The sequence below is a fragment of the Lissotriton vulgaris genome, chromosome 9, assembly GCF_964263255.1.
Source record: "Lissotriton vulgaris chromosome 9, aLisVul1.2, whole genome shotgun sequence".
In the NCBI taxonomy this organism is placed as follows: domain Eukaryota; kingdom Metazoa; phylum Chordata; class Amphibia; order Caudata; family Salamandridae; genus Lissotriton; species Lissotriton vulgaris.
In genome coordinates, this window is record NC_141697.1 from 1124231895 (window position 1) to 1124248125 (window position 16231).

The 16231-nt window shown below is 40.4% G+C and overlaps 1 protein-coding gene across 2 annotated transcripts in view; it reads right to left on the minus strand.

Moving 5' to 3' along the window:
- CACNA2D3 (calcium voltage-gated channel auxiliary subunit alpha2delta 3) overlaps positions 1-16231 on the minus strand; it is a 2559454-nt gene that overhangs the window by 1461102 nt on the left and 1082121 nt on the right. For both annotated transcript variants that reach the window (XM_086939135.1, XM_086939136.1), the window contains exon 9: positions 2097-2171. In XM_086939135.1, coding sequence (XP_086795261.1) covers positions 2097-2171 — 75 coding nt within the window. The remainder of the gene's footprint in view (positions 1-2096; positions 2172-16231) is intronic.

The following is a 16231-nucleotide window of genomic DNA, read 5'->3' on the forward strand; positions in this document are numbered from 1 at the left end:
GCTTGACATGGAGTCTGCAAGCTTTGATTGAATAGTATTTTGGGTGAGTTCCTTTCAAGGTGTCAAACGTGTCCTATTATTTGAGAAGATTGGCATGGATGTGTCAAGGAGACGTAGAAATTGTTGTTGTGGCTCGAGGTGATAATATAGGCTTTAATGTAGTGATAAGATTGTGAGATTGTGTAAAAGTGTGCGTGGCTGAGAACAAATGGACGGAGACCAGATGCCCTTTGATAACGTTTAGGGGCTTCATGATGGATATAGTTTGGAGTGGTTTGGATTTGTCAGACCAACTATTGAGTTAACACATAATGGATAGATGGGTGCAGTCGAGGGTGATGTCAGTGATGGAGTTGAGGAAAGACTCTTGGAAAAGACTGAATTAAGTGCTGCGGTCAATTAGATCAGGAGGAGCAATGAAGAGTGGCTAGGAGAATTTAGGCATAGGAAGTGTAAGGATTCTGAGCCAGATCACTTCCTCATTCTCACATGCAGATGGGAGGGCTTGGTAGGCGAGTTGAATGATGATGAGTGGAGAGAGGCATGATTGGCTCGAGCGAATTGGCGATCTCCTCGCGATTTTGGATGATCCAAATGAATTATATTCACATGACATATTTGACCCCCAGCTGCTGTATTAGATGGACCTTGTACGCAGGCCACATCCTCGAGAAGTTCCTTCCCTACCACTGACTTCTTTCATGTGGTCTGGTCCCGCACGATCCTGTCATCTTTCTGGAATGACATGGGACACAATATCTCTGAGGTGCTGAGCCATATAGACTTGGTTCCCCAGATGGCCCTGCTGGGTCTCCTGGAGGCAGCTGGGGGGGAGGGCGAGAGACAAAATAATCTTTATACGGGTGACCTCCATAGTGGCTAGGAGGGACATTGTCCTAACCTGGAAGCAACCACGACCCCCTTCTCTGGTGGTCTGGGGAAGGGAGTATCAAATGTGCTTCTGAAGACTTGGTGAAAAGAACATAATGTTTATTGAAAGCAGCCTAAAGCAAAAGCTGTAAAGAGAGAGAAAAGATCAGGGTGCATGCCCCCATAAGGTATCACCAATAGTGGTATTGACAAAACAATATTTCCTGCCCATTTTAAAGCCTATGACATTCATGTCCTTTTAGACCTTTATATGATACCCAATACATAAAAAAGAATACGGCAAAATAACCATGTGACTTATGTTTTTACTTTTAGGTCTGGGTTTGAAACAGACTTGACTGTCTCTCCGGACTCATGTCATAATAAATAAAATACACTAGCCTATTCACGTACAAAGTAGTGAATGTGCATCCTGTAGAAGTATGCCTGCAAAAGGGTGCAGTTCTACTACTTTTTGCAACCCACCATCATTTCTGATAGTAAGACATAGGTTTCTGTGGGTACTTTTGGGATTGGAATGCAGTATCTCTTGCGATACAATAGGTAAATAGAGGAAATGTAGTTTTTTTTCTCCACGGGGAAAACATACATGTCCATGGAAAAATCCCTTCTCCTACATCACCAAACAACTGGTGGTGATTCGTTCCTGTTCCAATCCTACAAGGAAATTTACTCCAGTCCGTGGTTGGAGTAGATCTTTTACATGTTCAGAAAGAAAAGAAAATCATAATAGAGTATGCAGATTTCCACAAACGTACATGTTTGTGGAAGTTCCCCAACTTCCATACCTTGGAATACTCCCAATTTATCATGTAAACAGATTTAGAACTGCAGTTTTATTCGCTTTAGTGATGGAGAAATTTGAAGCAAAAAAACAATTTGCAAGAAATCTATTAGTGAATTCCAAGCAGTCATAAATGGAGGAACTTTGACCATAAATGTGATGATAAGGTTGAAAATACCTTTTTGAATGGGGACCAGAGAGTGTATATTGGCCATTCCCCTCTTCATCTAACAGTAAATCAAAGCCAATTAAACCTTTTCTTTGTTCTAATGCAGCTCACATTTTTCTGTCATGTTCAACAAAACGAAAAATCTTAAAAAAACATCTGGCAGGCACATTTAGGAGGTGGTGCATGTTATATTGTCCCCTAATTTTGATTTGTATGCAAACAAATAATCAACCAAATGGTCCATATCCTTACCTCTTTGTTGTTCCGGTCTGCTTGCACTAACGTTCCGTTAAGACATGGTTCAACGTACTGCAGTTCTTCGTTATACTATAAAAAAAATAACATATATTACAGATAATTAATCCTGAGCAAGCAAATAGTATTAATAATAATAATAATTAATAATTTATCTGCACATGAATTCTGTTTACAAAAATAAAGAAGTGGATAATTACTGAATTCCCAAAATAGCACTCTAATTGTTTTAAACAAGTAAGAATGATTATGCATCTTATATCTAATTAGCTATGCACGGTTCCCTCTTTAATCAATCACTGTTCATAAAGGTCGCATACCTGGACAAGCATTTGGGGAAAACAGGTCAAGGTTCATGAGAGTTTCTTTCTAAATTATATTTGGACTGCAGATTATTCTGGCATTATGTCCCAAAGCGGGAGCAGACGCATAAGGAAGATAATTAGGTTTCATTTTTGGAAACAGGACATTATCAGTGTACTTTTATAAACTGAGGAACATAACTCAGATGTAGTTTTAATATTTTCTTCTCATACACTATATTTAATTATTTCAAATTTGACATGACAGGTCAGGGAGAACATAGGTATATTAAGAGGGCCCTGTTTATTTTACAGTCCATTATAATACAGAGGTAGGTTTTATGGCAATGAGATTTCTTTTTCAGAGGACTATGTCCTATTGCCGTACCAGATAGTATCTAAAGCTTTGCCTGAATAAACCTCACGTCTGAAAATAAAGCCACAGCATGGCACTATTAAAGAAACAAAAACTAAACCTGAAACTAGGCTGAATTTAAAGAGATGTCCACTGCAGAGATGAATAGGTCATTCGCTGATCTTCATATGTTTATGTGTGAGACAAATGACAAATCATGCAATGAATTTCCTCTGCACATATATAACTTAGGAAACCATAGCATCTGAATGCTAATTTATGTTGCTTTTCCAAATGAATTCTTACAGAATTTGTCCTGCAGGAATTCATATTTTAAGGTTCTATATTTTAAATTCTTAGTGAAATAACTGCAAAATATCCGTTAGGATTCCTCTGAGAAACCTAAAGTAAAACCACACAACAATGTACCAACAATAAAGCAATGCTTCTACAGCTGCATATGTTATGAACATATAGATACCCCTTCAGCATGTTAGTAATGATCCTTAGTTAGGAAGAAGATCACATTCAAATTGATGTAAGAATTTCGCGCCACTGGTTCAGATGGTTTCTGAAGGACACACTTCAGGCAGTGTGCATTTAATGCAGTCAAAGATTTTGTTGCAGTAAAACTGAAGGACAGGATATTCAAATAGCATGTGAGATAGGTTGCCTTCGTGTTGTTCTCAATTCCAGCAGTTGTAAGTTTGGGTGAGGCCGACTTTAAAAAGTGTAGAGGGTGTCCAGGACGCTCTATTAATAATATTTTGTCTGGGAAAGGACTGGCGATATTTTATTTGAGAAAGGGGTTTTGTTAATGATTCCTCAGTCCAAAAAAACAATGTTACTTGTGTTTAGTTCCAATTCCCATTTTATCAGGTTATTGGCAGGATTCTTATTTTGATTAGGCAGAAGGAGCTTGTGTATGCCTGAGATCATGCGACCTGCTTTGGACAGGCGACCCAGTAAGTTAGGGAGTGACGGTGTTGTTGGAGTGAGACATTTTTTCACAATCTGCACTTTTAATTGTAGGAATTTACAAAAGTCTAGATTCTTTAGATTGACTCGATTCTGTATTGATGAGAACGGCAGTGGGGCGGTGCCATCGTAGATTACTTTGATTAGTTTGATGCCACTATTTTCCCATTCAGACCAAAAAATTGGAAGACTTTTGAGTTTGGGGTTATTCCATATGGAGGATAGAATTGAGATATGCAATATCACCTGTGATTGGGTGTCCAGGCGCAGGAGGGGTTTCTTTGTATTTTGTATAATATTTCTGGAGTGTGGTAGATGGGATTTGTGCATAGTTGGGAGAGCTGCAAGAGGTACGTTCTTAATGAGGGATTTTTTTTTGCCACCCATGGAGGCACATATGTTGGGTTATTAATTAACCAATTGGCACCTTGCTTACAGAGATAAGCAGTTTGGAAATTTCTGAAGATAGGTAGGCTGAGACCTCCTTTGTCTTTGGCTAGTTTAAGTTTCATCAGCGATATTCTAGGTTTCTTCCCTTGCCATAGGAAGTTATTAAAGGACTTATTTATCTTACTTAAGACATCTTCTGAAAGTGAGATAGGTAAAATGCTAATTAGATAGTTAACTAATGGTGTTATCATCACTCCCAAGGTTTCTGCTCTGCCCCACATCCCAGCAGAGGCCCTGGGGATGACTGAGCAGGAAAATGCCTACTTTCTAAAAGTGTTATTTTCAAACACAAAATATAAAAATCACCTTCACTAAAAGATGCATCTTTAGATTCTGGGTTGAGGCATACTAACCTTTATTTTCCTACCTAATTCCCCGGGCCAGTTGTGTTTATAAGATGTTATAAACAAACTCCCCATTCTGTCCTATGGGAACCAGGGAGCCTTGCAATAGGGAAAAACGAAATTGCCGTAGTTCACTATCAGGACATGTCACACACACCAGGGCATGTCCTACGTTTCACATACATTGCACCCGGCCCACAGGGGTATCTTGTGCCTACCTGAGGGGTGACTGATATGTAAGAAAATGGATGGTGAAGAACTGGCAAGTGTGTGCACTGGCCAAGTCAACATGGCAATTACAAACTGCACACAGACTCCGCAATGGCGGGTCTGAGTTACGTTTTACGAGCCATTCGTGTCGGGTGGCACAATCCGTGCTGCAGCCCACCAATGGCATTTGATTCACAGGCCCTGCCACACGCAGTGCACTTTACTAGGGACTGACACATAAATCAAACAGGCCAATCATGGAAACACCAATCCATAACACTTTTTACCACAGGATCACTTGTACTTTACCACTTATTAGCATTGAGAAACGTGCGCAGAAACACTAAGCTAGCACAAACAGAGTCAGAACCGGGAGGTCAGAAAGCAAAAAACTCAGGGGAAACATGCCAAAAAATGCCAAGACTAACACCCACCATGAGAGAAATTTGGGGGACCTACCTTCGAGTAGAGAATAAATTGTGTTAAATAGTGTTTTTATTTAGTTAGTATGTAGGGTGGAGATTAGTTTGTTAGTAAACTCTAGCACTAAATACAACCCTGTTGCTAAACTAATCCGGATGTCCCTAATATGTCATTGTTGCTATGCTGATTAAGATTTTTAACTTCAGATGTTTCTATATTGAGGGAATACCCAGAAACCTCAGAGAATTGTTGGATTGATGACATTAGTGCTGAGATGGTGGAAGGATAATTTTCGGTAATGATTAGTACATCATCGGTGTAGACGGCAAGTTTGATGGTGGTGCTGCCAAATGCGACATCTGTGATGCCTTGAATTTCTCTTAGATTTTGGAGGAACGGTTCTAATGCCAGGAGAAATTGTGGAGGCATAAGAGGGCAACTTTGCCTGGTGCCTTGTTTTAAGTTGAACGAGGAGGAAATAATGCTGCCAGCTTTGACCTTGGCACGTTCTTTGTATTATAGGGCCATAATCCTCCGGATGAATTATCACCTAAAATGAATTTCTCTAGGCCTGGACGTAAGTAACTCAAATCAACCTTATAAAACGCTTTTTCGGCATCCATTGTTATTGCAACCTTATGGCAATTTACTAATTTAGCCTTTTCTATAGTGTGGCATAGTAGTCTTGTATTGTCACTGGACAATCTGTGTTTAAGGAAGCCTAGTTGTGAGGGGTGTATGAGCTTGCATATGTGATGTTGTAAGCGTTTACAAAGAACTGATGCATAGATCTTACAGTTAAGGTTTATCAATGAGATTGGCCAGTAATTCTTCAGTAGGAGAGGGTCTTTCCCTTCTTTAGGTAACACTGTTATGATTGCTTCATCTGGAGTGCCTGTAATCTGGCCGGTTTTGGTAAAGTATGGGTAAAATATCACGAAAAGGGATATTAAGGACAAAAAGAACGTTTTGAAGAACTTGGTATTATACCCGCCAGGGCCTGGTGCATTACCGATTTTGAGGTTTTTGATTGAGTCTATGATTTCATCTTCTGTAATTGGACCATTGATGGAGAGTTTTTCTTCCTATGTAAGAGATGATAGTGTAATACCATTTAAGTACGTTTTGCAGTTTGAGTGGTTAACTTCAGTGTTCTCTTCGCATAAGTTCTGGTAGAAGTCTTTGAAGATGTCAGCTATTCTGTCGGGGTTTGTGGTGATCTTCCCTTCCTTGTTTTTTATAGCATTAATATCATATTTTTGAAGTTTGAATTTTAGGAAAGAAGCCAGGGGGTTGCCAGCATTATTCCATTCAGATAGTTTAATGTTCTTCTGTTTATTAACCCATATTCCCGCACAATTACTAATAATTTTGTTCTAGTGGTATTATCTGTTTACATTTTTTTTGAGTATATTATTGTCTTTGTTAGCGGTGTGTATTTTCTCCATATCCAAAATTTCTTTTTCTAACTCAGCGAGTTTTGAGTTGGCTTCTTTGTTCATTTTTTACCTTATTTTGAGAATCTTCCCCCTTACTGTTGCTTTTAGGGCTTCTCACCTTACGAGGTCTGATGACTAATTTTCTTTTTTTTCAGAGAGGAAGTTATGGATAGTTTCTTTAATGGCCTGTATGTTGATTTGTGCTTGTTTTTTATTTGAAGAGGGGTCAGTAATTGCTAGGGTGATACAGGAGTGGTCCGATATCACTCTTTGTTCTATTGAGTGTGGTGGACTTTACATAAGGCATGACCCAAAATCATGATGTAGTCTATACAAGAGTATGATTTATGGGGAAAAGAGTTTAATGTATAGTCCCTTTCCGAAGGGTCCTGGATTCTCCGTGCATCAACCAGATGACATTTTGTGCATAGTTTCTTGAGTGCCTTGTGTGTTTTGTTCAGGTGGAATGGGAACTGAGAGTTTTTATTAGTGGGGATCTAGAGGTAGGTTGGAGTCACCTGCTAGTATGATGGTTGCTGCATCAAGTATTTTTCTTACTGTGTGTACAGATCATCACAGAATGATGGATCATCTTTAGTGGGCGCATATATGTTAACCACAAAGAATGTAATATTATCTTTTGATAGCTTTGATATAATCCACCTCCCTTGTGTATCGGAAAGACTTGATACTAAGCTGCTTCTGGATTTTTGGGCAAATAAGCTAAGGACCCCATTTTTCCTACCCAGCGCTGCAGAGCAGGCCTTGTCCAAGTTCTGGTGGTTCCTAATATTTAATGATTGTGTGGAGTCAAGTTTGGTCTCCTGCAGAAGAATCACATCTCCCCTTCTGTTTGTTTAAGTAATCGAAGATCTTTCTTTTCTTAATGGGATAGTTGATCTCTTTCACATTTAGGGACACTATTTTAATGGTTTGGTTTATACCAGCCATCAGTAAGAGTAAGGCATAGCATTGTTCCTAACTTCACCTGTTTGAGGAATATCATTTGTCTATGGCTAACAGGAATCAGTGGGAGAGCAACAGGAGATTTAGTGTGTTTCTTTCCCCTGAGTGTGTCATTTAAAAATAAAATATAAGGTACATAAATCAAAATGCAAGAGAACAAAAATACAATACGGTAAGAACATGAAAAACCATGTCCCCTATAATACCCCCACCACCGACCCCACAACATAGCCAATAGGCATGGTGATAGGAGGAAGAACTGCTCCTCCAGATGTACAAACTATGAAAACTTCATATGTACTAGAATACAACATACAGAAGGTTATAGGTGTTCAACTTAGAGTTTGCTTTCTGTATTGTGAATACCCTAACTTGTGAGTCTGTAAAATTAAGACAATAGCCTCAAACTGACTCCAGAAAGTGGGTAATTCGATAGTAGTTATGGCAGGTAAACTGCGATATATGAGTGTTACTTTGTCGATGAAGGGTGGGTAGAGGTGAATGTTTGATGCAAGCATAAGGTGAATGGGGTGCATGTATGTACTTAACGATGTGTATTTAGATAGTTGAACATTCTTGTATATACAGGATTGTGTATTTTATTGCTGACCTTCACAAGGATTCTAACAGAGTCTGTCCGAGTCATCGCAAGTACAACCTTACTCTTACGTATCCCTGGAGCATATTCAACATACATTTCAATACAGAGTTTAGAGTCTAGGAGGGTCTATTAGCCCAGTGGACTTCTGATATTCGGAATGTCTTTTCTATTAGTAACTATTCTTCAGAGGGATAGTCTCATGTTAGGAGTGATAACTGGAACCAGCCCTTGGGTCAATTAAGTTTGAGTCCATCTGAGTTTCTTCCTGGTCTTCCAGGAATTTCTTGAGGATCATTGGGTCACTGAACACTTGTGTATTACCTTAAACTGTAATCCGGTATTTGGCAGGACCTATGACTGAACCTTGGATGTTTGAAGCCTTCATCTTTGGTCAGAGGGCTAGGAAGCCCTTACGAGTTTCCACTGTAGTTTTCGAGTAATCTTGCGAGATAAAGATTTTATTGTCTTTTCAAAGGATATAACTGTCTTTCCTCTTGTAGGGCAGTATTAGCTCAACATGCTGATGTCTCAGGGGCTTACAGACAATGGACTGTGGTGCTTTTTGACAATGAGGTATCTTTGCTGGGACTCTTTGTCGAATTTTATGTTAGTAGCTTGGACATACCATTTTTCTAGAAATACAATGCAAGAGTCTGCCAATTCTTTTCTCCCTCAGGCACCCCCAAGATGCGCAGATTGCCGCGTCTGTTTCTGTCCTCCAATTCTGACATTTCTCTAGAGATTGAGCGGGATGCATTGTTGAGTGCTTTTATGGGCTTCTTTGTTGTGTTTTCACTGTCTTCTAGGTTGCTAATCCTGCTCTCTGCATCTGCTATTCTGTTATTAGTTTCCCTGATGTCTTGATGTATTGCTGAGATTTCATTTTGCCTAATATCTGTATTTGTTTTGGTAGACTTGGCCAAGTCATGGACATCTGATAGTTTTTTGAGAATCATCTCCATTGCCGCATTGATGTCTTGTTTGGTCTTCAATGGAGATTCCGGATGGGGAGGGTCAGCTTTCAACCTCTTCAGTGATTGCTTGGTGTCTTTTTTTGCCATTTTTACACTTAGGGTGGACTGCAGGTAGAAATTGTACAGCAATACTGCTGTCTTGTCGAGATTTCGGTTCCGCGTTGATGGATAAGATTAAACTGTACAGCGCAAGTATTAAGTGGAGCTTGCTTGTGTAGGTTGATGTATGAGCATGGTGTGGTCCTGCTCATATAATGCGAGGGGAGAAACAGTCCAGCCAATTCTTCAACAGTAAGCAGTGCACATGTGCTGTATGTTTGGCCTGTACTTGTATTTGTTGTGTATCCAAGGGAAGGTTTGTGGACAGTGGTTGTGCACATTAGATCTCTGATAGCGATTCTGCCACAATTAGCAGTAGGAAGAGATTGACAAGGATCATTCATGTGGAATCATGTCATACGCCATCTTAGGGTCAAGCATGCAGGGTCAGGCAGCCGGCAGATATGCAGGTTGGCCAGGCCTAGTAGCGTTAGTAGCGTGAATATGCCATTCATTTGTTGGTAAGTGCTCACTTGCTTTTTAGATGGAGGGATCCTGGGACCATGGTAACCCAATCATCAAGTCAATAATGTTCATTGGCACGCATTGATATTCCTATCATGAAAATCGCAAATCACTTTGTGTTCATGCTGAGATGCTTTCAGCTAAGACTGTGATATTCTGTATTTAGAGGCGATTTAGTCTGGGTTAACTGGCTGCTATATAGTGTGGCCGTGACTATCAGTATGAAATGCATCAATGCTTTACTGCTCACGCGTGTGTTACCAGATCCTAAGTCATCTTAGGGTCAGGCATACAGGGTCAGGCAAGCAGGCAGACTTGGCTAAATGGTTCCAGGAGCGTTGAGGGCCCGATAGGTGCTTACTTGGTTTTGATGGGGGGGGGGCTCAGAACATGAGGCCGTGTATCCCTGATCTTGAGTTAGAAACAGTCATTGTTGCACCTTAATGTCCAGCACAAATGTTGTGTAGCTCACGTCGTTCCCTCGTAGTGATGATCACAGCGATGATCGGACTCCCCCCGTTGTGCATTAGGTGGTGAGTAGGTTGTCTCAAACCCTATACATTGAGCCGCAATCTAGATTAGGTTGTGTGGATGTATCATCTAAGGGGACACGCAGCTAGAGTCTGGGAAGATTAGTTGAATGGTTATGTGGACATCATTTATAGGTCAGGCCTTGCATGTGGTCGTCTGCAGTGGGTGGGCCGCAGTGTTCTTGCTGACGTTGTTTTGGAAAAGTGTCCCCCTGTTGCTTGTAGGTTAGTCGCAGATCATTTGAGACCACTAGAGTGCTGTTTAGGTGTGCAAACTAGCGCTGTACCTGTAAGATATTGGCTCTTCTCTGCCATGTGGGTCGATGCCGATCTGGCCCTTTCCTTTCATGCCCCGCTCGCTGGATTCTGGTAGTTGAGGGTTTTCCTTGAGGCCGCTTGAGGTTTGTGGAGATTACACGTCAGGGTCTAACTTACTTTGTCCTCATAATCTAATTTGTACTAAGATATTTGAATATGTTGGTCCCTCCGGAGCGGAACTGTGGGCCCACGCCTCCATCTTCCTCATTCTCCAAAACCCAATTGCTTTCTCTGTTTTTCCCAACGTTAGTCTCATCGTGGCCTCTACATGCTTTGCCCTACTTAAAATTCCCAGAAACTCTCTGCCTTTTTTACTACTAAAAGATGAAAAGCTGGTGGCCAGGCCATTATTTATTTTCCCCGGCCCAAAATATTAATATTCTGAATAACCACCTACTACATAATCTTCCCCTTTAGAATTCCATTAGAATTAACCTGTCAAGTTTGCACTGAATTGCAATGAGAAATCATTTTGGCACATATTTACAAATACTTTTGCTCACTGCAGAGTGATGCAAAGTCATGCAAAGCAATACAAAGTAAAGCAATGGTACTTTACTTTTCGGTGCGAAATATATTGTTTTGCAATCTGTAAGGTCATCAACTCCTCCTCTGTTCCAGGTTGCCAGATTCTGATTTACCAAATGCTATTTTTTCTTGGTTCTGCTAGTCATGTCCGCAGCCATTAGGGAAAGGGGAGGGGGCAGGTGGGACCAGGCCCTCCAAAATAATAATAGCCCCTCCATGCAAGTGGAAGCAGTCATGCCTCACAGGTCAAGGTAAAGACAACATGTTAGCTCATATCATCACTTTCCAGCACCTCTAAATATGAGCAGCATGCAAGGTCTGCATTACATTGTGAAGGCGAAACGAACGTCAAACCATTTTCTTAATTTTCAAATGATAAGTGAAACTGCTCTTGCAAAGTTATCTGCAAACATGAGTATGATATAGGAGATAATCATCATGTTGCGTGAGTAACTATAATGCATGTATTAGGGAATTGCAAGTTTTACTTGTCAGAGCTCTCTTTTTTGAACTTTCTCTCTCCCTCTAGGAAAAACACATTGGCAGAGTTTTCTAATGTCATGTAAAGTGGCACAAATTCTTAGAAGGGTATTCTTTTTTCAAGTGTTGCAGAGCAGAAGTTTGTCTGTGCTAAAAGGTGCCCTTCATAGGAGGAATTTGCACTTTATGCCATTGTGCATGAAGGGGGCATTACACGGGTGCTACTTACATAGGTGGTATTTTGGCATTACTGCACAAGCATCCATATTTACTGGTGCAAAGACCGATCTACTAAACTACTTATTAGCCCTGGTCGATTTCTAGATCACCAGAACTTTCCATCTTTAACTTCAAACACAATGGGTCCAATTATTTATCAAACTTTCATGCTGTGCAGCAAGCCATTTTGTTGAGCTGCATGAAAGGAAAAGGGCAGGAATGTTCTGTATTTAACATTATACGGCCCATTCCTGTCCTTACCTTGTGCTCGCACAATCTGCTGCCTAGCACCAGTGCCAGCACCCCTGTGCCGTGGTGCAAGAGTGCCTGCATTGCAGACAGAATTGTTTCTGTGCAGGAAGGGGCACCATCCTGCATAAAACAATCCTCTGAGGCAACATTAATAGAGGAAGTATCGAAGAGATACACAGATATTTCTCCTTGATATGCCTCACCCGGGGAGGTGTAGCATTTTGACACATTCCCAGGTCTAGCCATAATGGTAAATCTGGTAATGTGCAAAAATTCAAGGGAAAATGCGTGGGAACACCCACACCTCCCTGGGACAGAGTAACACAATGCAGAGATTTGCGCTGCGCTGCATTATTATAGATGTATCAATCCATGCAAGGCCATGCAAGGTGACCTTGAGTGGGTTGCTAAATCTCACTTAGTAGTTGCATCATACTTGTGCCCCACTGCATGGTACAAGAGCACAGTAACTGCTGAATAAATCTGCCCCAATGTAGCCATCTTCTTAGTGCTTCAAAGTTTACATAAAATAAAATAAACAAACAATGCTGTCATGTGGGTTTCTAAAGCTGGGACACTGACGGGGGTGGTTGGGAGCTCACACTGACACCAGAAAACTAAGACAACAATTTCACCGGACCCCTGACAAGTGGGCACCAACCAGCCATGGCCGGTAGTGGGAGTACCGGCCGGGCGGTGATGTAGGGAGGGGGAGGGGCAGGGTGGGGGGTAGTAATGTATGGATTACAGACTTTAAAAGGTAAGTAAACATAAAATTAAACAAAACAAATTGCTTTGCACACACTGCAATGCAAAATGTGATGCAGTGTGTGCACCGAAATTCGTTTTACCCTGCCCCTCCCCTCCCCACATCCCCGCCCGGCCGGTACTCCCACCAACACTGACAGAAGGATATTGATATGGGTACAGAGACAAACGTAGACTGACTCCAGGACCTGAACATGGCAACATTGACAAGGGAACAGTATTTATTGACATTTCAAGATTTATAACCCAAGAATCTTATGTGGTGAATGAAAGTTAATTCAGTCTCATTATCCCTCACCAACCATGTATGTACTTTTAGTTACTTCTTTTTAAAGATCCGTAATATTCACATTTTTAAACTGCTGTGATGGAATCAATATAGGAAAATATTTACACCAAGGACTCTTCTTGTAGTGAATAAATAAATCACAGTTTTTATGTTTTATCAGGATTCCTTCCAGTGTATTTACAATGGAACTTAGGCAATGCATTTTGGTAACAGCGTTAACTAAATGTTGCATTATCCTAATACCACTGGGGGGGCTCCTCCGCTAAGTCATAGCAGCGTTGCCCCACTGCCTTTCAGCATTGCAAAGAAGTGAAAATAAAATAATAATAATGCACAGCTATTATAATTTTATTCTTCCGTGCATAGGCCAGTTTTTTGGGCTCTGCAGCGCATGGGGGAATAGTGGTGGGCACCCTCCTAAGTGAGCATGAATGTTTGACTGGCCCTCCCGAGCTGGCCAAACAGTCATGCACACTTTGCATGTTCTCCACCGAGGCTGCATTACAGCCTGGGTGGAGAACATGCCCAGGCTCTTATTCATCATATGAGCATCAAACCATTGTGCGCAGACCAATCACAACTCTGCATTGCAGTGTTGCGATTGGCTTAGGGGAGCCTGGGTGCTTCCTGCTCGTACAGAAACTAGGAAGAAGACAGAAAAGAGGCGGCGGACAACCAGCCGGCATGCCGGTGGGCAAGTGATGTTTAAAAAAAAAATCTTTTAACACCCCCCTCCCTGCCCCGCTACTGCTTTCTGGGAGCAGCCAACACTGAATACCACAGGTCTCCATTTACAGTATGCATTACATACTAAATAAATGAATAAGTAAATAAATGCTAAAAATCTCTCAGTAGCAAAGTTACTTTCCCAGCACTTATAGTATGTAACTGCACCATTCTTTATTAACTAATGCTAGTGACTAGGCACTGGTTCTAATGCGGAAAACTCATGCGTATGAAAGATATTTTAACTTCCATAGGCTCGATCCTCCCTATATAGGAGTAAATGATGAGAGGGTATGCGTGTATACTCTGGGCCAACATTGTGCAACAATCGCCACATTGCAGTTTCCATTTGTTCTTATTCTGATTCTTTCTCTTCAAGATCTTTCACTTTATTTCAGAAACTCAAAATATAACATAAATGGAATATATTTCAACATGAATTGACATTAGCACCATATTGCATTTTCTGTTCTGTGCATAAAAACAGAAAATCATTTATTCACTTGAATATTACAAACTGTCCATATATTCAGCAACACCGGCTACAAATAAATTATTGTAAATTGGTTAGGCCACTACGGTATGACGCTGTCTGTCAAACAAAAAATTGATGTTCTACTCTAATCAGCTTTGCTGAAAATGGTATGGCTTAGGCATTAGATTGATTTAATTCTTCTGCCTGGTTAACATTTTGTTCATTTAATGCATGGACAGTGCCTCTGTGAACGCAATATTTCACATTTGCTCTGGCCAAAATTACTATTTCGGCTTATATGATAATAGTGTTAATTTAATGCATGGCTAAGAGTTACGCTTCAATGAGAATCTGAGAAATATGCAATTTCTCTTGTTGTGTTAGATATTTCAGTTCATGCACTGCCCATTTTGAAAGTACATTTAAAGTGAGATTGCAAAGAAAGAGTCTCAAATTCCATAATTCAATCATCTCCTCCATCAGTTACCCTAAAGCCTACGAATATAGTATGCCAATTTTATCAATCTTTTGATATCTCTGTTATCCAAAGTTAATTTACAATAGATATCCCAGCACGTGAAACACAAGTTGATGAGGATATAGCTGGTCGTTTCCCTCAAATTATTTAATTGTACAATTGATACCTAAAAATATAATTCCAAAGTACATTACAATTTCTTACAAAATCTAAAAAAAAAACAACAATGAAGTGCAACATGAAAAGTGTTATCCATGTATTCCCCCAGTGATTGGGGAGCAACATCTAGCCCATCTGCACAGGTCCACGTACCTTTTTATCTTACCCGATTATTATTAGATGGGATTCAATATCCTCCTTTTGTTTTGAAGGTTGATCTGGAGTAAGCATGATTAATAAGCTTGATATGTTCTACACCATTTGGTTTTCAACAGTGTAGAAGATATGGTACACAAATGGAGACTGTATCAGGAACACAAATTGCCCTTTCTCTGTATATAGATGCAGTGTTACTGTGAGTACTGCATAAACATTCCCATTAGGATGGTAATACAACATGTATAAGCCAAGTTTGTCCTTACAATATATGGTTTCCATTTCATGTTTGTAATCTGCTGTAGGTTTGAATATATTTTAAAATGAAGTTGAGTGTTGTGCTAATTAAGCATATCTGGATTAATGAACCTTCTAGTCTTTCACAGAGCACCCACACCATTTGGAAATAAAATTTACTGAGCCTACCTGAAATGGGAGGTTCATCAAAATTAACCTATTGAGCATGCACCTATAACGTCCACACTAATAAAGATCCCACAGGTCAAGTGACCCCTGAATATACTGTGGATTTCTTGTGCTGGAAGCACCTCTAATCGCCTGTGTGACAGCAGGCACCAAAACCACACACCACAATGCCTCCTTATGTGCCGAGAATAACATGAGAAGTGCACCCGTCAGTTGTTACCAGATTCTTGCAAGTGAACCAAAGCTATAGTCAAAGCAACACTGCATGAAACACCACTTCACCTACTACCATTGGGATGAACTCAGCAGGGAATTTCAACTACCATGTGACCATTTCTAAAAACATTTATTTCCTTTCATGATATCAGTCTATATCAGTCTATTAAAAACAATGCCCTCTGCCACCACCATGCCATAACTCACAATTTCTATACAGGGGCAATAACCTCTGTACCATCCACCTCACCAAATGACAAAACAACTTTTCGATCTGAATTTTTTCCATAACATCTTCCTACCTTTCGCCAGTAGAACCCAGCTCTCTACCACCACCACACAAGCAGCACTCAAAAGCCCTGATCTGGTATTCATTGAAACCTCAAACAAGCAAAAATCAAATAGTGTAGACATTTCAGAATGCTGCTTAGCCTCACACTTCCTTCACATAGATCACGTTTTTCAGATGGGCAATGAGCACATGAAAACTCATAACAAGTCAAACA